The 22,350-nt window shown below is 46.2% G+C and overlaps 2 protein-coding genes across 2 annotated transcripts; both read left to right on the top strand.

The window, feature by feature from the left end:
• The first annotated feature begins 2,195 nt into the window (after window positions 1-2,195).
• Window positions 2,196-12,713, top strand: LOC123060830 (phosphatidylinositol-glycan biosynthesis class X protein). Its single transcript, XM_044483681.1, has 8 exons — window positions 2,196-2,652; window positions 2,741-2,929; window positions 3,322-4,305; window positions 4,539-7,778; window positions 9,142-9,278; window positions 9,560-9,926; window positions 10,004-10,158; window positions 11,724-12,713. The coding sequence occupies exons 5-8, from the start codon at window positions 9,168-9,170 to the stop codon at window positions 11,865-11,867; spliced, it is 777 nt and encodes a 258-aa protein (XP_044339616.1). The 5' UTR covers window positions 2,196-2,652; window positions 2,741-2,929; window positions 3,322-4,305; window positions 4,539-7,778; window positions 9,142-9,167; the 3' UTR covers window positions 11,868-12,713.
• A 2,651-nt stretch (window positions 12,714-15,364) lies between these two features.
• On the top strand, window positions 15,365-17,770 carry LOC123162635 (EID1-like F-box protein 3). Its single transcript, XM_044580434.1, has one exon. It carries the CDS (start codon window positions 16,606-16,608, stop codon window positions 17,512-17,514), a length of 909 nt encoding a protein of 302 aa, XP_044436369.1. The 5' UTR covers window positions 15,365-16,605; the 3' UTR covers window positions 17,515-17,770.
• Window positions 17,771-22,350: the final 4,580 nt, after the last annotated feature.

Genomic DNA, 22,350 nt, shown 5'->3' with positions numbered 1-22,350 from the left:
ATTGATTCCAGGGCACGATCGTCGTGGTTGCAACATCACACCGGCCGGTTCTAGGTTGTGGTTACCACGGGCACAACAAGCCCTGTTGTTGGTTCCAGCAACCGCGGCTCCGCTGGGTTCCAGTACCAACTCATGCAGTCGTCGATGCCTCCACCCACCGCACTTCTGGTTGCAGCACGTCGTGCATCCGCCCATGTCACGCTAGTCGTAGCACCAGGGGACACTGCTCGGAGAAAGCCCCAGCTGCGGTTGCAGGATTCGCTTCCACCATTGCAGCTAGCGGTTCATCCCGACTCACCATTTGTTGTCATCACTGAAGACCGGCAATCAACCCCGTCTCCTCCCAGACTTGGACACAAGAGGAGGGAGAGAGGGAAGATGGAGGAGAGAGCAAGCTTGCAGCGTGTGGCGTCCCTATCGTCGACGGCTAGCTGTTGTATGTTGCTATCCCCTTAGAGCAAGGAGGAAAGCACACGAGATAAGGAAAGTGGAAGAAAACGGGCGTCAGTGCGGTCCAACTTCTGTTGCCATGGATGTAGTTATGCAGGTGAGGATGTAGCTCTGTCGCCGGCAGGTTCCAGCATGTGATCGTCATGGTTCCAACATCTGTGGCTGCCGGTTCCAGCACGCGTCACCGTGACCTAGCATCCGGTGGTACTCATCTCCCACCACCGACTGTCGCCGGTGGGTTCCAATTTTTGCTGCCATGGATGCAACTTTGTTGTCCCCGATCGGTTCCAGCAAGAGGCCATCATGATTGCAACATCTCTGGCACACGGTTCCAACACGCGTCACCGCGATCCCAGCATCCAGTGGCATTCGTCTCCATCGCCAGCTGCTACCGGTTGCTTCATCGGTGGCCACCATCTTGAAGCAATGGCAGCTGCCGGGTGCAGCATGCGGCCCTAGAAAAAGCGATGACGAGGGATGCAAGACCATGAACACCAGGCACATCCAGCTTCCCCTCGTATCGTGTGGTCATGGCCTGTGAGCAGATAGGTCTAGGACGTGGTGCGGGCCCGGTGGCCAGTTCACCGGAGTGGACCAAGGAAGGGGCACGATGGGTTTCGTGCGCGGTGGTGCGAAGACCTGCTCCTGCAACAACTCCGCTCGCATGGATAAGAAAGAAGACCCATGGGCGAGGTCAGTGGAGGAAGTCGGCGCGGGGAGCTGTGGTTTGGGGTGGGAACCTGCGCCGGAGTGGACTAGCCGTCGGCGGCGGCAGGATCTAGAGAGGAAGAGGAAAGTGACGCGCGTGATGATAGGCGACCAATGGATCGCCGGGCCGGTCGGCCGATTAGAAACATTTACAATTATAATCTTCTCTTAATCTAATATCTAAACCTTGTTACGTGTGAATACCTTTCTGTCCCTGATGTGTGAATGGAACGATCGACTGGGCAGAAATCGCATCTCCCTGGCTCTCTCGGCCTCTTCCCCTCTCGCGCCCAAGGCAAAGCGACGCCGGCGGCCGCGACCTGGCCCATTCTCCGGCCATCTCGCCGCCTCTCCCCGACTGCGTCCCTCTCCACCCAAAAAAGAAAAAGAAGGAAGAAAAAAAACTGGATCGGAGACGCACCAGGTCACCATTCTCTGCGACGCAAGCAGCAGAACAACAAGACAGCTGGTGGCTGCGAGCACTGGAGCGCACGGCAGGGAGAGGGAGCGACGAGGCGCGGCCGGCACAGACCAGAGAGGTACTGTATCATTTTGCCGCACTGCTCTCTTCTTCCGCTTATATGCTTGAGACCTAGAGACTAGAGTCTAGTTGGAGGACGGCAAAATTGTGAAATCTGATTATGTGAATGTGTAATTGGATTGCATTTTTTTTCTATGAAATGCAGACACAGCCGCACGGATTCTGAGATGTAGGATACTGTAATTTTCCTGATTCCGCCATAGTAGAATGCACACACACTCGTCATTTCCCAGTTTAGAGATCTAGACACAGCCACCATTTGCAAGCTGCTGTGAGGTGCTCTCCTAGTCTCTTTTGCATAAATAAACTCCTCCTTTCGTTTCAAAATAAGTGCCATGGTTTTAGTTCAACGGAATCAGTGTGCAAACGATGGTTGTTGCACGACATTACTCATCTCTACTCCTAATGGAGCAGTTGGTAGTCTCCGCCGGTTAATTTTCGTCTCACCTTCATCGGTTTTTTTCGTCCTAAACAAATTTCGTAGATTAACCAGCGAAAACCAGCGAACAAAAAATCGGACGACGCCCTAGCTCCCTCCGCCCGCGGGTCGCCCGCTCCCTCGCGCCCCTGTTGCTCCCTCCTCGATCCCGATCTGGATCGAGGGGACGAGGAGCTCCTGCCTCCCCGACGGCCGACCTCCTCCTCGCCCCGCCGCTGCGTCCGGCGCCGCCACGGCCTCTGGAGCCAGGGAAGCCATGGCCTGAGCTCGGCCTCGAGGTCCCCGCCGCCGTCTCCTGCAGCTTCTGCCCCGCCGCCTCACCGCCCGAGCTCGCCGTCGCACCAACCTCGGCGCCGCGCCGCCGCCGGCTCTGGTCGCCTCCACCTCCGCGCCGTGAGGAACCCGCCACACGCGTCAAGGCGAGGCGCCTCCTGGGCTCCGTCCGTTTCCAGAGCGAGCGCCCGCGAATACCTAGCTAGCCGCCGCCGTCGTGACCGTTCCAGCCACCGCCAAGGTAAGGTGCTTTCTCCATCTCAATTTCCTTCCTTCCCCATCAAGGTTAATTTGGATCCGTCCATGTCGCCGCGCCCGCCAAACCGCAGGCCACACTTCCTCTTCCACCTCCGCGTACTCCTGGTTGCAGCCCCAGCTCTTCACGGGCAGGGAGAGAAGGGGGGCATGATCGGCGGGGCAGAGTTCTTTCGGAAGGACAGCGTGGTGGGCAACATGGACGGATACCTCAGCTACCTGTCCCTCGAGTATGACTTCGTCTCGGACACCAATCCTGCTTGGTAAGACTTCCCGGCTCTTTCCTCCCTTCTATCCGTTTAGAAACTGAAAAGGTTGTGATGCAAATTCGATTTGTTGCTACCTGTATTCAGACTGATCTGCTATGGGTGCGGTTCCTTGTGGCAGAGTTCTTTATATTCCAATTAATTTCAAAGCAGATGATAAACTGAGATCTACTTGTCAATTTATACTGTATCTCAGATCTCATTTGTGCCTTGAATATTAGCTTCTTCACGGCAAGTTCTTTATACTGTACCATAGCCAATCAAAATCTGCACCATATTAGTCTGATGCTTTCTTACCCGCTCATCCTGAATTAGTAGGCAGTTAGGCACTTTCCAATAGGATCAGCTTTGTTGTACAAACTCACTTGTATTTTCCATGTTATTTGCAGGGTATCTTCATTTTGGAAGCAGGAATCCTTTCCTCATAAGATGGATGAGCTGTAGTATTAGGAATTCATGCCTTCCAGCTCTAATTTTTTCGCATTGTTGGTGTATGCTGGGAGTCACATTATTATGCTGCTAGCAAACAGTAGGATTGGAAGTCTTACTCTGTAGGTTAGTAATATCTTTTCCACTATACCGAGGTTCAGCAATTTAATTCGTATTAAGGTCACACAAGCAGTTTGGTTTTCAGATTTGTCTTGACAAACATATTTGGTTCAGCAATTTAATTCATATTAAAGTCACACAAGCAGTTTGGTTTTTAGATTTGTCTTGACAAACATATTTTGCAGATTATCCTCACATATGAAATTGATTTCTGCAAGTTCCTTTCACTTCTTATTTATTTCTTCACTTGGTTATGATGTACTGCTATTCGTTTTCATGATGATTCATGCGTTTTGTAGTTTTCACTGACAGAATCTTGTCTTGAAACAAGATTGGTTCCCATTGTTACAGTGAAGTAGCTACCAAGCAGCGAGGCCATCGAGTGACACGAGACCGCGGGACGGCGTGAGAAGAAGCAGGGGGTGTCTGGCGGGATGGAGAAGACCACAGGGAAGTGTGGCGATGGAGTGCAATCCCGAAGAAGAAGAACATTGCAAAGAAAGACCCTGGCCAAGTGCCACCCAATTCTCTTTCACCGACCCATCTAATGGCCATCAATTCAATTGGTCCAAGCTGTTGTGTTGACCTTCCCATTGATCCACTACATCCTCGCTCAGCTGGTTCTGCTATGTTTCTTCTCCATGGCATTGCTGGTTGCCGGCGTGCCTGACATCGCGCCTTATGTGACGTGACATGATGCTCCTCTACGTGTTCTTCTCACCCCGGTTTCCATGAGGAGAGATGTTGTTCTGTGGTTCTGTAGTTCTACTCCATAGCAATGATGGAGTCGCCTCCATATGGATAGCAATTATCTCGGGATCATGGTGAGGTTACTAACTCGACCCTTTGTTTGGCTCTGTTCGTGTGGATCTATTCATGTGCATCTGTAAACTTTATTTAGGTACAAGTATTGTTCTAGCGCTTGTGTTTATTATTTTTGTAAAAATAAGATTTATTGATCTCATTAAATTGAGGTTTTATGTTCACATGAAATTCTAACTGAATTTGCTATTCAGCTGACAATTCCAACAATTTTTTGTATTGTATTTGCATGTAGAGAGCTGTCTACGCAACGGCCAGGGGGCATATGCTTCTCCTAGCACTAAGACCTCCATCCTATTTGAGCCAGAATGGCTTTGGTGCCCTCTCTCGCTCATTGTGAGGCCGTGCATGCTTGCCATGTTGTGGCTACGAAATCTCAGACTGAGTCGCTTCGGTCGGGCACTATTCAGGTACAACTCACTTTCCTCCACCATTGTTGGTTGCTGTGCATCACAGGCTTGACGAAATTTCATTGATGGTGTCGATCTTGCTCTTGCTAGACCCTCCTTGTTATAAATCATTATTGGATTCTAGCTAGGGCCTTAGGAATTGATAATTTCTTGATTGTATCGCTGAAAATGTAGTTCTTACAAGATTCTCATTGCCAAATTGTTATGGCAGCATGAGTGAAAATATGTTCCTTTTAAATGCTTAGATTCTATAGAGACCTATGATGTATATCCTAAATTACTGTATTGTGTGCTTTTGTAAAATAAACTGTATTGATTCAATTTATATATTTAGTACAATGGTTTTGCTCACATCACAAATATCTAACAACAAGAGTGATTACTGAAAGCATAAAATATATTTCAATTTCTAGGCCGCTACATTATTTTGAAACATGAGCTTTTTTAAAACTGAGTGTTTGACGTAGCTTGTTGTTATTGTCAAAATGAAATAGCGAGTATATATTTGTTGCTTTTTGTTTAGGAAAGTGAAAAAAACAAGATGCCGTTTGTATGCCAGGAATGGCATATGTGAACGACTCAAGTGGTAGTTTTTAGGGTAGGGGCAAGGGGCATTTTTTATAAACTGCCATGGCAGTTCTTTAATTTAGTGCAATTTTTTGAGAAACAGCCATCCACAGGATCTTGATTGTGCGGTTCTGTGTGTGTTCACTGGGACCTCATCACCAGCGAACGTTCGCCGGGTATTGTTCAACATGGCTCTAATGATTCAATCAAATTTCATTGCAAAGTATACTGGACCAGGCTTTCCTTCTTTCTAATGCGGTGTTAGTTGGCATTAAGTTGTGAAATCCAAATCCATACATTTACAGTTCTTGTTGTTCTAATTACACAAGTATTTTCACTTTTTTTTGTTAACTAATCTTCACACCGAACACCATCTCAGTAACCAGACCTGATATAGTACTTAGTTTTGGCATTAGACACAACAACTTTGACATTGATAATTTCCTCATATATTTAGTAGGACAATAAACTTGTCTAGCATTTCATTATGAGTTGCAGGCTCTGAAAATAAATGTATGTGCCCCCTAAATGATCAAACGTGTGGTTTTGGAATTATGCATGCTGACATGCATTGGCAATCATTATTCAACAGTATTCCTTTTCACTGAAATATAACCATGTAATGCTTACGATTTAATCTGGTTATCTAGACAACTAAATGGGTTAATGTTATGCTTAGTATCTTTTGGCATATGTAATGCATGGAAGGAAACCAGTGTCTTTTGATAGGGATTTCTGGAGGTAACACGCCTCTGACTGTATGCACTGAATTTCAGATGCTCTGTTTAGAAGATGTCTTCTTCAGTAGTACTACATATTTTTATGATTTCCTGTAACTTGCTGATATGGCACTGGTTTGCCGCATGGTGTGCTACAACTACACTCCAGGGGAATATTTGTTCAGAATCTTCAGTCTTGTAATTTTCTCCTTGATGACAATGACCATGCTGTGCTGGGGGATTTGGGATTCCATCCTTGCTGTTTGGACTTCCGCTGCCAAATCCAGATCTTATCCAAAGACTTGGGACTCCAAATTACATGCCCCAGAACATTGGCGACCAAACATCAGAGGCCCAATTAGTTACGAGACTGACTCATTGGGGTTTCCCTTGGAGCATTCTTGAGATGTTCAGTGGCGTTCAGACTTGGTGTGCCAAATCACCAGATGAGATTTATCAGTCAGTTGTCCTGAAGAAAGAGAAACCGATGTTCCTGTACAATTTACCTACGGAGGTCGCTAATGTCCTCTCTGGCTGCTATGAGTATGAATTTCAGGATCACTCCTTGATGTTAGATATCTTACAGTCATTTGAAATGTAACATGCTAAAACTCTGTTTCTGCTTCTGCCTTGTTAACTTACATAATTTGGTTAAACTGCCATGGATGGGTGATTTTACCATATTTCATTTTCATATTTGCTTATATTATATTGTACAAACTACAAGCATTATTGAAGTTTGTCACATGAAAGCATGGAACTGCTTTCTTAGCTGTGTCGTTTATAGTCATATATGGTCAATGCAGGTTTATTTTCCTCCAGAGCTTACTTTTACTATGTCCTGGTACTGGTTTTCTCTGCAGGTTTCTCTACATTAGCTTTGTGTATTCAAATTTTTTGTTCCTGACAAGAAGTGCATTGCACATGCACACTTATATGAACAAGCCTTACATGATTTGCTCTTTTACTGATGGACTGAGGAGGTCAGAGATGTATAACAGCCGTATTGATCCAAATGACAAGTACGGCAGTGCTAACCTGCTTACCTAGAATTTTACCACATCCTAAGACTTGCAAATCTGTATAATAGGAATGGCTAGCTGTTTTCTGGTCTACAACCGTGACATCTGGTGGCATCTCTCACCATGTCTGCACATAGTGTTTAGTCATGATTCTTGCATACTGTCGAGTCTCGAGAAGGGCGTGACATTTTTTCCTGAACTGATTTCTATTTTTTTTTTGCTTACCGGTTGAGCTCGGTTTCAACTCTTACCTGAGTAGTTGATAGGAAAGCCTGATGCAGGTGTATGGAAATTATGCAATTCCATGAGGTTTGGAGTTGTCCAGTATACTACTGAGGCCTACATATTTTGCTGATGCAGGTTGGAGGTGACACATGAACGCTGGCAACGCAAAATAGCAGATATAAAATAACTGCAGCTCAGGCCATGTAGTTCTACAACAACCAAGGAAGAAGTCCGTTTTTTAAGCCGACCTTGGCCAAGCATTTAAGCTTATATGGTTGCTCTCTATTTTTCAGAGGTGCGTGTACTGAGGACGCCCATGATTTAGGGCCAAAAATCTAGACAAAGTGACAAAACTTTGTACGAGACTTACTTGAAGCCAAGGAGGTCAGGGGAGGAGGACAACAAGGCTGGGGAGCGAGGCGGAGACCGACGGGGAAGAGAATGATCAAGCATGTAAATCTAGAGCACAAGCTCGTGATTTATCAAGGGAGTGGCACTGCCGCCGGATTAGAAAATCATATCTCACGTTAAGGTGTTTTTGTCTTTTGTTTCTGTACAAATTTGGTGCAGGCAAGTTTTTGATGATATATATAAGATGACTATCATTATCTTTTTATTGAGTGCATGTTCTGGTAGCATTATCTACTTAGAAAAAATTGCTATATGCGTGTAGTGAATAATATCTGTAGGCGGTTTCCCACCTTGTCCCTTGCTAACTGTCATGCCGGTGTTGAAAACTGGCTCACTTAGAACGGGAGTCAGTGGACTTTGTGATCAAAGTGAGGGTTGAGAGTGAGCACGGGTTGGGGTTGGGATTTGCAACAGGAGCAACACAGGTACTATGGATTATGGTCACTTTTGTAAGTACTCTCAACAATGCTAGAAGCACTACTCCATGATTACAGCAGCACATTTACTATGATATAAAGTAAGATTAAAATGTAGCTGACCAATGTAGGCTCAGGAAGAAGTTTTTATTATACTTGCTTAAATATCGTGTGAATGAAGCTAAAAACACCATTTTCTAATATTGTGTGAGAATTGCGTAAACACAACAACAAGGAACAATAGATACTAATTTGTAATAGAATTTTAATTGGATCATCGCTCTATATGTATACATTGTTAATTTATCTCTTTTATCAATTTTACAAGTGAATTGGACTTCAATAAATACCCTGATTGTGCCCGTGCTATCTTGTCTCTGCATGCAAAATTGGACATGCGTTGTGTTTACATAATTTTAGCAAAATATTTTCGTAACAAATGACAAAGCACCAACATTCCCGTACTATCTTATCTCTATATGTGAAAATTTACATCCATTATGTTTATACAACTCAACAAAAAAATTTTAAAAGCCCGTGGCAACGCACGGGCGTTCTACTAGTCAACGGTTGTTTCCCACTGAACAAACGGGATACAGGGCTGTAATCTTGTGTCGTGCGAAGATCGGCCATAAAGTATCATCCATGTAGCACTGCTCTTAGTTCAATTTGAAACGGAGGGAATATTTGTGATGTACTCCCTCCGTTTCGAATTACTTGTCGCAGGTATGGATGTATCTAGATGTATTTTAGTTCTAGATACATCCATTTCTAAGACGAGTAATTTGGAAGGGAGGGAGTAGTTGGTATTTGATACCCCCTCCGTTCCATAATTATTGTCGTTGTTTTTGTTCCGTTCCTCGAACTCTGTACGCCCAATATTTGCAACCATGCCCTGGATTGTTTTTTGCCTTATACTGCTGGTACCGATCCCTGGCTCCATTGGATGGATATATGTCATTCCCAGAATTTGTTTCACTATTGGGGTTTCTTCATTACCGTGCTGGCAGCGAGTGATTTAAATTATTCTTTCTTCGCTCAGATAGTCGCTGATTTTTCTTTGCCCAGGTGCTGGGGCAGCTTCTTCTTCAGAGATGTTTCTAGGTCTGTTGAATCCGCATGTCCCACATGGAAAATTGCTAGCTGTGGTGCTTGTGGCCGCTTGGACCTCCATTGCTGCTGCTGGTTCGTCGCCTAGTGAGCAGGTACACCAGGGGTTGAATAACGTGTTTGCCTATGTGATTCTACGTCGGATTTTCTACAGATTTGCATTGCTGAATTCAGTTCTAGGAAGCAGGATTTGTGCACCCATCCAATGTTAGATTGAGTTACTCTGTGAGTTTAGTTTTCTGGTGGTAGTTAACTGTGTTTGATGATTAACGAGAGCCACAATGTTAACTACTTAGGCGCTACGTTAAATTTTGGTTCATTTTTTTCCAAGACGTTCAAAATTTTGTCTGTAAGTTCTAATTCTAGTTCCGCGCAGGCATGGAGCAGCCAGAAATCTTTCAATTGCATGCCCTGCTCTATGACATACGTTTCTGATGCATATCCCGGCACCTTGACGCCACCGCTTGCTCAACATATTGACTTAGCTGACGTACCTGATTCTTCTGACTTGTGCAAAGGACTCACTAATGACCCTGATGTGCCTGTGCTTTTGGAATCGCACCGGCAACTTGTTGGTGAAGGTTCCCACCGCCGTCTTGTCTATTCCATGAAATTTGGTAACAGCGAAGATACTTTGGTAAAATTCCTTGATGGCTATGATGCGAATCTTGTGATAATTGAGAGCCTCCCTAGTGGGGTCTTTGTTGACCCATTCGAGCTACATCATTTTGTTGAACGAAAAGGTGAGAGAAAACTCTGAGCTAGCAAGTCAATTATACTATATACATTTACATTGTGATAATTTGCTTTTATCTTGTAGTTTTTCTTGATGTTGCTGTTTTTGGAGACACAAACCTGGAACTCCCCTCAGCTCTGTCCAACCGGTCAGCTGTTGAGATTCATTTTGATCTCAAGCCAAGCACATCAATGAACTGTAACCTTGTGATGGAGCTTCCTCTCCATGCTAGATACCCAGTAAGTTTCTAGTTTCAAAGAAAATTATCTGCGGTAACAAGCTGTCAACTTGATTTATTTGGTTCATGCTGTCTGCAAATACACATACTTCTGATTGGAAATCTTGCCTTCTCAATTTGAGGAAATGGGTCACATGATTATTTTCACAACATTCAACAGCGGTCTAATGTTTATGTGAATATCACCTCCTTGATGGAAATCGGACAGTGCATCCTGATGACAGACAAAATAACTATTGTAGACCAGGTTACCGGCTTGGCGCACATAATGGCAAATAATGCATGCCTAGCATGTTATTTGCAGAACAGGCACCTAACAAATATCAAGTAGAGATCAGCAATACCTTGCAACTGTAGTAATTTATGTTTAGTTTTGCTTTAGGTCACATCTCATTAATGTCCTTGTATTTATGGTGATGTTATGGACCAGCTATTGAGCATCCCACCATAAAAGGTTTCCAGATTTTCCAGAAGAACATTGAAGCTAGTGAATAGTGTGAGAGATGGTACATCTGGCAAAATTGAAATTTCTGATGAACTAAACTGCCCGAAAAATAATTGCTCAACGGCGTAGTCAAACAAGAGACCGAGAAATGAGAAAGGCGAACCACGAGATGCATGCTAATAACTAAGTGGCATAAAATCGCAATTCATTGTATATTTGTGTGTTTTGGGTTTCATCGTTAGGTCGAGTTTAAGATTTTGCCAGACTGTGGGTCCCTACCTTGATCCCACGTGTTTTTAGGAAATTTTGAAAAGCTTTAATGATATCAACGGATCAAATGAAGCAAGGGACACTGCAGTGTGTGTGGGCAGGCAACATAGTTGGTGAAATTGGAAGCTACAGAAGTACAATTAATTTACCTTTTCTGGAGAATTCACTTTTTTGCGAGGGTGGAGAATTTCACTTTTAGAATACTTTCATCTGAAATGTTACGTGTATTGGAGATTGCTGCTGGATGGTAGTAGAAAGAAAGAGAAAACCAGTGGAAGCTCCACCCTCCATTTGCATGTTCTAACTTGGTGCAAACATGCCTGAAATGCACACGGTGTTACGAAAATGTTACTACATGGTTCTCATGTTGATCTCCTTTACTTCTTACTTCCTCCGTTCCTAAATATAAGTCTTTTTAGAGATTTTAATATGGACTACATACGGAGCAAAATGAGTGAATCCACACTCTAAAAGACGTCTATATACATCCATATGTAGTTTCTTTTGAAATATCTAAAATGACTTATATTTAGAGACGGAAGGAGTATTTGTCATGGAAGGTGGATGTACACGGCAGTTATCTTGGAGTAATTTTTTAGGTCTTAGGTTCTTCCCAAATTCTCTTGTAAGAGATGCTTGATGTTATTAAAGTCGCTTTCTCCCCCAAGATTTTTTTTCCAGCCTAAATCCCTCAAGAAAATGACTAAGATTCTGTAGTCCAGTCCAATTCTAGATGTTACCATGGATCCATGATAAAATTTCACATACAGGTTTTCAGTTATTCCCTTCTTCATCGTAACACTTTTGAAGAAATCCCCTAGCAGACTACTGATTGTCGTATTTATTTGCAGCCTCTCGACGCCAGTGGTTACGCAAGGGTTGAGTTGGTCAGCCCTGACCTGCTCCTGCGTTACAGAAGAAAGGAAACCCATCCTGATTCCTGCCTGTGGATCCTCCAGAATCTCGACGCCGCGCCTGTGGAGAAAGCCACGTAGCGCATACCCTGTGGCGACGAGGCGCACACAGGATTTGTATCTAGCCTCACTTTCATTTTGGCTCTGGTTTGCTCCATGTCCATAGTCCTAGCAGCCTCCCTTGTTTCTTGATGCAAGTACTGGAATCGCGAGGCATGATGCATTGGTCTACTTCAAAAGTCAGATTGCTCTCACAGGTTTTTGCACGTCCATATTCAGAGGAAACCAAGTACGGGAAAAAGAGCATCAGTTGCATGCTTGGTGTTTGCCCAATGTTTTTGGCAATCTTTTAAAGAACTATGTGGTTGTAAATTGCCTAGCTTACATCCTGCTACTTGGTCACATGACTTGCTTGATAATGCCTTTTGTCCACAGGAGCTCTGTCGTGCTATCCTTTGCGGCATGTGGGCGATCTGGACCCTCAGAAATAAAAGATACCATGGGGAGATGGCATCAGATATGATCCAAACATCAAATTCTGATGCAAAGGAGAAAGAAGAAGCTAGAATCATTAAATGGAAACGCCGCCCTGTAGGTTTTGTAAAGGCGAATGTTGATGCATCTTTCAATTTGGATACTCGACAAGGAGCCACAGGGGTGATCATTCGGGATGACCAGGGTTGGGTTATTGCAACAAGGAACAAATGGTGTGAAGCCCTCCCTAATATTATCACTGCTGAAGCTCTTGCTCGCGGGGACGGAGCAGATCTAGGGTGCAACCTGGACCTGCTGAAGGTGATTATGGAAATTGATAGCCTTGAGTTGATTAATTTGTGGCGTAGTAGGAACGTTAATAGTTCGTGTATCCTCCCTATGGTGTATCAAATCCAAGATCTTGCTAGGGTGTGTATATCTTTTGAGCTTAATCATGTTAGAACTTAAAAAAAAAATGAAACTCCATGGGCACTAGCACCCACGGTTTTATTGATAAAGAAGAAGCATCCCTCATGAGAATTCCAGAAATTCGTCCCCGACGTGGATCGAACTCTGGTCGTTAGGTTTACAATCATGCGCCCCCAACCACTGGGCTATGCCCACGTCCTCATCATGTTAGAACTTAGAAGAGAAGCCAAAATGGCTGCTCACCACACAGCCAAAAAGGGCTCCAAATCGAATGTTGTGACTTGTGAGTACTTGGATGTATCAGGTTCCTGTATTCCTAAATGCCTGTATCCAGCGTGATTCTCATGCTGACAGTGAGTAATACATGGCTGTTTGTCTCGAAAAAAAGAGTTGCATGCTTGGTGTGAACCTGTCTTGTCATTGCATGCTTCACTGACATGCATAAGAAGGGGATCGTCCAGGAATATGAAACAAAAAAATGTGTGTTTCCATGGCAGCAACTTGCAGGTTTGAGGCAAGCACTTGTGGTCTGTATGACAGAGTGGATCCGCTGGACCCGCTGCACAGGGCCACCACGATGTCTCTTTTCATTTCACCTCCCTATTTTACTAGTTCAAAGCGTACAGGGCGGCCTCTTCTGTTTAAAAATGAGGTGGTTTCATTTGCAGGATTTAAATTTACTTCCTATATTGTTTGTTCGGTGCAATATATGGTACCCAATAATGTAGCATTATATTCTTACTTCCTCTTGTTTCCTCCCCTAACCCTAGGTCGCTAGGGCAAAGTTTTCCCTCTAGACTTCACCGGTGAGCCTGTTGATGCGCCTCTCCTCTACCTGCCGCTTTGGCGGCTGGTAGCAGAGAGGAGAATCCTGGTGCCTCAGCTCCGGTTAGTAGTTTAGGTTAGAGTTTTTTAGACCTCGCAGGTACGACTCTTGGGCGGATGACGGTGTTTCTTCTGGGCTTCGATCCTCATCAAGCTTGTCACTTCGGACGTAGACGATGGAGTTTTGACGCAGATTCTTGTCATCTCCCTAGGGCAGTGCGGTTAGAATTTCTCGTCATGTGACGAGATTTGGTGCCATGTGCTTCAGATTTATGCAAGGGTTAACGGCGACGACTGCGGTTCCAGGGCGCTGGTCCTTAAAGGCATGTGCACAAAGACTTCCTGGCTGTCATGGACAAGGTCAAGAAGGCTCCGGTAGGGGAGCGGCGACAGCAGCTCGTTCTGATGGCATTAGTGGTCATTCGGTGGTCTCAGAATCTCGATGTAATTTTTATTATGTTTGAGATGATTTGTATTTTCGATAAACTTTTATAATAGAATCCTATCATTTTTGCAAAAAACAAGATAAAAAACAATATACGATCTGTTGACATCCCATTGCAATTACTTTATTTTTCATGTCTTTGCATATCATTAGAATCCTTTGAATCAATTGATAAGAGTAAAAGGGTCCACATAGTATCATTTTAACCCAAACGGTGAATTTTATTGGCTCAAAAAAGGTGCATCAAGATTCAAGTGAATACATGCCGCACACATCCGACCGCTGCATAGAGAAGATGCACACAACCAACACCAACGCACGCATACAAACACACGCGAGAAAAAGAAGTCTAAAGTAATCAGATCCCATGCATTGCTTCCTTTCTCTATTTTTTTTTCCTTTTTACCGTGAGGGAAGGGATTTTGATCGATCGGTCGAAGGGACAACGAAACAAAGCGAAACGAAACGATTATAGACTGCCCCTTTAGGAGTAGAGATGTCGTGCGGGGAGGGGTTCTGATCGATCGATCGAAGGGACAGACGAAACGAAACGATTACGGACACCTCTCTAGGAGTAGAGATTTCTGTGAAGAAAAAACCTCGTAGTTGTGTGTCAGCACGAAATCTTTTTTTTTTTTGACATGGCAAGGACTCTGATGTGTTACTAGCACAGTAGCACCTGATGACAGTAACAAGCATGCTTGCGTGATTCGAACTGGAAAAAAAACCATGCTTGTGTGAACTGCGAGGCGATGCTTCCTCCATGACATCGCCCCCGACACCACGAATGATTGAAGGAACCCCGTTTCCTGGGCATCCCATCGCACCGGAGCGAGAGCCAGCCGAGACGTGGCAAATTTTCGTATTTTGACCCTTTTTTGAAATCTATTCGAGATTTGACTTCAGTTTAATTTTTTTTGAGATCTAATCCTTTTGCTACCGTCAGAGTCCATGACGGTAGGGTTAACAGCCTACCGCCAGGGACTTTAGCGGTAGGAAACATCGCTACCGCCAACCGGGCTGGTGATAGCCTGCACAACCCTACCACCAAAGTGCTTGGCGGTAGGCACGAGTACGCACTGTGTTCAATACTTAATAGTTTTTTGGCGGTAGGGCATGCAACCCTACCGTCAAGGACCTTGACAGTGCCTATCGCCAGGAACTGGCTCCTCTAACTTCGCTCCTATGAAGTTAGGGAAACAGTACTCTAACTTAGTCTGTGAACCATCAGATGGAAAATAGATGGTCAAGATTCTACACTGTTCACATGGGGTTGTAGCATACTGTTTGGACGAGCAGTGTAGCTAAAATCACTGTTTGTTACCTGTAGCAATTGACACTGTTTAAGAACTGTAGCGATAGATCTCAGCCATTTATTCTAGATCCAACGGATGAAATGTGGCTAAGTTAGGCTTCTAACTTCACAGTAGCTAAGTTAGAGGAGCCGGTTCCTATCGCCATGGTCCCTGGCGGTAGCAAAAGGATCAGATCTCGAAATTTTTTTAAACTAAGGTCAAATCTCGAATAGGCTTCAGAAAAGAGTCAAAACATGAAATTTAGCCCCGAGACGTCATTCACTCATTTATCAAACCCTGCGTAACGTACATCTCCACCCTTCTCCCACAAGACGAAATAAATGCAATCCCACCGTTGTGCGTGCAGCAGATCTGATGATTGGTGGATCTTGATCCAGTACGTACGTAGCGGCAAAGAAACGGAACGCCCGCAGCGAGCGACCGAGCTAATTATCGGACGCGTGTGCCGCTCGGCCAACCCAGGCGCGCCGCGTAGCCCCAGATATTTCCGCGTGTGGTCTTCCCGGCAGCCACACGCGTCGGCACCGCCGCCACCCCCGGCCGAGGAGCCAACCGAATCCTGAGACTATCCGGTGCCAGCCGCCGTGATCGCGCCACGCGTCCCCCGCCAAGCGAGGCCCGGCCGGCACGTGTCGCCCCAGAGCACGGGCGCGCAGGCGCGACCGCCGGGGCACGCGTCCCGTCCGCCAGTGTGCCCGCCGTGGATACTGTACGTCAGCTAAGTAAACTAAGCTCGCATGATACATGGCAAAGTAAACTAAGATTGGCAGTGTGCGCGCAAGATATTTTGGGGATGGCGAGCAGCGCTGTGCTGCACCCGCATGCGCAGCACCGGCGCGCTCTGTCCGGGCAGCGAGCCTGGATCGGGCGGTGGCGACAGGCGCTGCTCCGGTCCAAGAACGGCACTGTTTTGACGGGGGCACGGCAGACGGCACGCAAGGCAAGAGGGATTAGCGTGCGGGGATGATGGAGATATTTTGCGTGCGGGGGAGTGCGACAAGGATCGCTTTTCTGATCGCAACCGTACCGCGAGCGGCTATTGCGGCCGAGCCGTACAATTGTCACGCGCGGCGCGGCGACAAGAGGAGCAGGGCTGGCTGGCCGGGTCGGGGTCGCCTCCAGGGAGCACGGACGGGACGGCCGCCCACGTATATAACTGCCCACCCGCCGGCGCCGCCCCGCTCCGCGCTCGTACTCGCGAATCGCAGTCACGCTCAGAGTCACACCACCACGTCGGGCAACTAGGTTCGGCTGGCACGCGCGGAGGCGCCGGGAGGGAGTCGCCGGACTCCGTTGGCTCGGTGCACGGGTTGGGTAGCATTCGGTTAGCATGAGCGAGGGAACGCGGGAGATGAGGCGGCTGCGCGTTGGCAGCGCCGGCGGCGGGGGCGGCAGCAAGGCGAACGCGAGCGGCGGCATCGGCATCGGCATCGCCGACGAGTGGAGCAGCGGGGGGCGCGGCATTGGGGCGCGGATCCGCGGGGTGAACGTGGGGATCCTGGACGAGCAGGTGCTGGCGCTGGTGTTCCGGGCGCTCAACTGGGACCCGCAGGCGCTGTGCTCCGTGGCGCGGGTCAGCCGCCGCCTGCGCGCCGTCGCGGAGCGCGTGCTGTGGCGGGAGCTCTGCGTCTCGCGCGCGCCGCGGATGGTGTCCACGCTCACCACGGGCTCCTCGGCCGCGTCGGGCCGCGTGGGCGGCGGGTGGCCGGCGCTGGCGAAGCTGCTGCTCTTCTGCTGCGGCGCGGCGGGGGCCGGCGTGCGGGGCCACTTCGCGCCCGTGTCGCGCTTCTCCAAGACGTCCGGCCGGAGCTTCCTGTCGCGCCGCTGCGGCGGGGACCTGCTGTACGTGTCGGACCCGTGCGAGCACGCGGCGGCCGGCGCCGCGGCCGACGAGGACGTGGGCGCCTACCGCGGCGTGTTCCGCGGCTTCATGCGCTCCCGCACGCGCGCCTGCCTGGTGGGCGGGCGCGCCCCGCTGGAGCCCCGCGTGCGCTGCCCCTACTGCGGCGCGCGCGTCTGGAGCGTCACAGCGGCCGGCCTCGCGCCCCGCAGCGCGTGCCGCCGGCTCGGCGCGCACGAGGGCCGCCTCGAGTACTTTGTCTGCGTCAGCGGCCACCTCCACGGCAGCTGCTGGCTCGCGCGCCTCTCCTCCAGCGACGGCGGTGGCGAGGACACCGACTCTGACGACGACGGGTTCACTGCCACGGCCGACAGCGACGACGGGCACATGGAGCTGTGACGCGAAGAGCTTGTCTTAGCCACATGAAAATGCAGTAGAGTAGAAGCATATTCCCCGTTTGTTTTGTTGGCTTTGTATAATCTCGTGGCTCCTGTGGCCTTGCTGCAATCCATTTTTGCACTGCCGCACAGCTGTTTGTTTCTTCTATCGGTTCAGAAGCGACGTGCGTTGGTGCGGCGCCAGCTACAGATTCAGACTTGCTCTTTCGAGCGACCTCCCGCGGCCGCAACTTACCTGAAATAAACTACTCCTATAGTAGGATCTCATGGCTGAATTTCATGACCTACGCCATGGATTGATTGATTGATTACCTTAGTTTCCATTCGAGGCGATCTCATGGCTGAGTTTCTAGCATCGGCGTCGATTTGTTCTCCATGCCGCCGGCATCGCTCCTCCCTCCCTGTCCTCCGCGTCTGGTGAGCCACTTCTTCGGTTCATGACAGACAAATGGACAACAGAATGGACAGGCCATGGCTCGCGAATCTGCCATGCACCAGTCACCATTGCTTAAAGGTAGAACCACTGTCGTCAAGCTCGATCGAATAGCTAGGCCTAGGTGATGGCTGATGCATTGCGGCGGCTGTCACGGGTCACGGAGGAGAGGCCCCGGAGCCTGGGCTGCACTGCAGTGGCACGTTCGGAATTCAGAGTTTCAGATAAAAGTGCTGTCGATGCTTGTAAGTGATGCCGTTGCATCCCGCCTACCCAAGCAGGAATGTTCGATTCGATACTGAACTGGCGGCGGTGGCCTGCACCATCAATGATGGAAAATAAGTTGCCAGTAACTAAGCTATATAAGAAGGTGACCCTAGGTATCTGCCATGGCTCTCTAAGTTACAGTTATGTGGCGATCCATTGGTCCTTCAAGGCATATGCAGAGTGGGTTGGGGCAATCCTTCGAGATATATGATGATCCACTGCCTTGACTGTAAATGGAACGAATGCAGGGAATTAAACTGTGATGCTTACGTGATCGGAATGTTGGAACGCCATCTTTGGCTGACCACTCGATCGTCCTGCATTTGTCGACTTGGCTGTACCTGTTGAAAGTTAGTTAACGAATACACCATCTTCACTGAAAAACCTAAGAACATAATGCGCTGCGCTGCGCTGCTTACCCCAGATTCGTATGTGCCATCTGCATTTGATTACAAGTTTACAACACCAAGCTGCAAGCAGGTGATCGACTACGGGTTTTATCATTCTCCCGAGATCTCTGACTGCACCTGGGTAGATTGTCTCTGAATCCACAAATATCGTTGCTCACCCGGAAGATGGTACTGTAGTATACTGCACGCAGTATCTGAATTCAGTAACGTCGCTCCACGCAGTGCCGCATTACAGTGCGCATTGGTGTATAGTACTACTACTACTACTAATCAGGAATTACCGCAGAGACCTCGCCTAGACAAGGACATCGCACACAGGGTTGCATAGGCAGCAAACTGTCTCTTTGTGGCCACTATAACAAACAAAGAGAACGGCAATGATTTACACTGACGCAAGGATTTCATAGGCACCACACCGTCGTCTTTACGAAGAGTACTAACACTGAAATGGTATTCAACTACTACAGTAGTATGGTAGGATAGTAGAAAAATCGTACTCCTATATGCTAGAGTAGGTCTTTCATGCTGCTGCATCAACATCATTGTCTAAGCAGACAGGCAGTTCGTCTGCTGGCCGGTTATCCATCAACAGTACTCTCAGATAACACATGTAGCGGCTACTACTAGCACGATCTTGTAAGCACGACACAAGGGTTTGACTCGCCTACCGTTTCTTCAGAAAAGCTTCCAGCAGGCCTCGCGCTTGGCAGAAAGAGTAACAAGTTGTGCTTGCCTCGCGTTCCAAGTGGTATGGCAGCCCACGCACTAGCTTCGAACATGGTCCTGCCGATCGATGATACTCATGCCTCCTTTTTTCCGAGGAAAAGCGGCCCAACGGACCCCGTTTCGTTCGGAATTTTTTGAGACAAAAGAACCCAGCTGTCTTGTGCAGTTACCCTCATCAAAAAGAAAAAAAAAACTGTCTTGTGCAGTGCAATATGTTATCAGGTAAACAGGGCAAAGCCCCTGTTTACTGCCAAAACATAGGAAATCAAACCTTTGCTTGACATGCTAGCTAGTAGCTGCTCGAAAACAGTTTAGCTATGCATCAGTCGGGGGTCAGTCGATTTTTCAACGAAGGAAGGAGAAGGAAGGGCGTCGCCGGAGATAACGAAGGGGCTCGCCGTCATCCCCCAATATCTATCTTAGGGTACAGGGTGGGGGTGGTGGTTGGCGGCGGTGGTGTGGGGCGGTGGCGCACTTCGCCAAAGAAAAAAATCCAACAGCGGGCGGGGCTAGAGGGATGGCGGGGGCGGCGGCTAGACCGGCGGTGGGGGGCGGTTCCGGGGAGGGCGGGGCGGCGAGGCAGTCACAGGAGCGCCGCCACCCCCAGGTGGTGGTGGCTGGTGGTTCGTTCGGCGACATGTTTGGCGGTCTGGGAGCGGAGGAGGAAGAAGATCCAGACGCCATACGATCTTCATCCAACGGTCCATAAATTGACTGTTTCTAACTAAAAAATTCAGTCGACTGATGTGTAGCTTCTCCCGCTCAAAGTTTTGCCTAGGTATTGAGATTGTGAGATAGGGAAAAGAAACTACATTTTTTAATGAAATAAAACAACATTAGTAGGATCACTAGGTTTAATATCTCAAGAACATGAATTGTTTCATGTCTTCTAGATTGTCCAAAAAACATAGCATTTTATCGCACCATTCAGTAAAGATAGAGGCCTATACAACTGTAATCAAAAGACTCAAAGTACCATAACCGAGCCTAGCTATACCATGGTAAATTTAACAATAACCGCATAAGATCTCCACTAAGAATAAATAAAGAAATACTGGTAAAACTCAATAGGCAGCCCAAATACGCCTGGTACTTTATTGTGCTTCATCTTGAATATGTTTGTTTTTATTTTATTTTGTGAAGGAATGAAAATAATTCTATATAGAATGGGTTGGGAATTATGCCTAGATCCCATGTAAATGGAAATTTCATTGATAAGACCTCCTCAATTGTAGCCAATATTTTTTTGCAGTATAATGAGAAGAAATACTATAAATAAAATAAAAAGAAAGAACTCTATTTCTGACCTATGAGGCCGAATATTATGTTCTCTTATTCACTATCTACTTTATTTTTTCTATTTAAAGTAGATCAATTTACATGATGTATCTATATAAAAAATTAATAAATATACTTTAAACAAAGTAGGAATTCGTAAAATTAATTTTTATTCCTTCATAGAATAAAAAAATGATAAGAGACTTTTTTTCCCAAAATCCCTGCAAAAGAAGAATTTTTACCTCTTTCTAACGGAGCAACTCTTATTTCCTTTTAGCTAAATACTTTTTCGAATATTTCTCTATCAATTCATCAAGAACACAAGCAAAAGGGAGCTAATACTAAAACATTAGAAGCTATTGGGCTAAACAAAGACTTAGAAAAACTAGTTGCATACAGTAACATATGCCTACCCCCCTCCCTCTTATGTAAACCCCTCATGTCTCAAAGAGATGATTTTGTTCCTCTCTTTCTTGCCACTAGCCTTGCCATAAAAAGGGAAAATGATAGCACGTTCCTGAAGTGGGTCTTGCTCCTTAGATCTCCGTATCTGCTAAATCTCTTCTTCCTTAAAATTTTATGCAACCTTTCAACAAGTTGTTTCTTCAAAAGAAAATTAGCAATAGATAAACAAAAACTTTCACTATGTTTGCCAATACTCTCCAGTTCTTCGGACGACAACTTCCACTGTCTTCTGTAAATACCTTTAGGCATTCTTCTTACTAGCTCTATTTTGACATTTATCTAAGGATTTCCTCTACATGTATTTGCCCAAGCCTTAGCTACTACATCTTTTCAGATCATGTCTAAAAAGTCATATTGTTCAAATTTAAAAGGAGAAGTAATCTTTAGCTTTTTCAAAACCAATATCTACAACTAGAACATTATGCTCAGGATAATTCTAAGGAAACTTCTGGAGAAGACAAAGGGAAACCAACCCTCCCATTGTGTATTGGTGCTTCAAAAACAGGATCCTTATGATTGTTTTTTTTTGCGAGATGATCGTTATGATTGTTGGACCGAATAAAACTTCTCCCAGCTAAATCAAGTTTTTTTAACTACTTATACCGGATAATAGCATTAAGAATCTGAGCCGATCTAACAATTATTGTAGCTCTATCAAGTTCAGTACACTTCCAAATAATATTAAAGTCCCCACCTATAATAAAAAGAGTCATCGCGCTTAAGGACAAGAACAAGTTCTATTAATAATAACATCACTTTATCTCTATTATGACCCCCCCCCCCCCCCCCACACACACACACAAAAGATAATCCTCTAGCAGGAGAGAAGCACCAAATATGTGCACATGTATTTTTTTGCCTCCTATATAACAACAAAGTTTAGTTTTAAATCATGCACCGATTCACAAACAAGTCCCTTTCCTTTCGGGTCACCAGTACCCCTCGCGTTTCAGTAAATGCCTGGCATTTAAAGAACAACTATTGATATAAAGAAACAAAATAGTTTCTACCTCTATTTTTCTACTCTGCATATTAGCTTTGTCCAACATCAAACTTTATAAGATTTGACCAAGTTTATAGAAAATAATATGTACATTTCAATAACAAGGATATATGATGTGAAAAAATATTCATTGATGAATCTTCTGGTATTGATTGTTGTAGATGTTAATGTTTTTTCTATAAACTTGGTCAAAATTTACAAACTTGAATTTATGACAAAGCTAAAATGAGGACTACTTCCTACTGCTACATCAAA

This window comes from Triticum aestivum, chromosome 1A (genome assembly GCF_018294505.1).
Source record: "Triticum aestivum cultivar Chinese Spring chromosome 1A, IWGSC CS RefSeq v2.1, whole genome shotgun sequence".
NCBI classification, from domain to species: domain Eukaryota; kingdom Viridiplantae; phylum Streptophyta; class Magnoliopsida; order Poales; family Poaceae; genus Triticum; species Triticum aestivum.
The sequence above is the reverse complement of the archived record's forward strand: the minus strand, read 5'-3'. Positions and strand labels throughout refer to the sequence as shown.

What these genes read in the sequence shown, in the direction of transcription:
- LOC123060830 (XM_044483681.1), top strand. Translation starts at nt 9,168, where the DNA reads ATGTTTCTAGGTCTGTTGAATCCGCATGTCCCACATGGAAAATTGCTA. An exon ending in GTTCGTCGCCTAGTGAGCAG is followed by an intron (nt 9,279 to 9,559) that starts GTACACCAGGGG and finishes AGTTCCGCGCAG; the next exon opens with GCATGGAGCAGCCAGAAATC. An exon ending in CTCTCCATGCTAGATACCCA is followed by an intron (nt 10,159 to 11,723) that starts GTAAGTTTCTAG and finishes ATTTATTTGCAG; the next exon opens with CCTCTCGACGCCAGTGGTTA.
- LOC123162635 (XM_044580434.1), top strand. Translation starts at nt 16,606, where the DNA reads ATGAGCGAGGGAACGCGGGAGATGAGGCGGCTGCGCGTTGGCAGCGCC.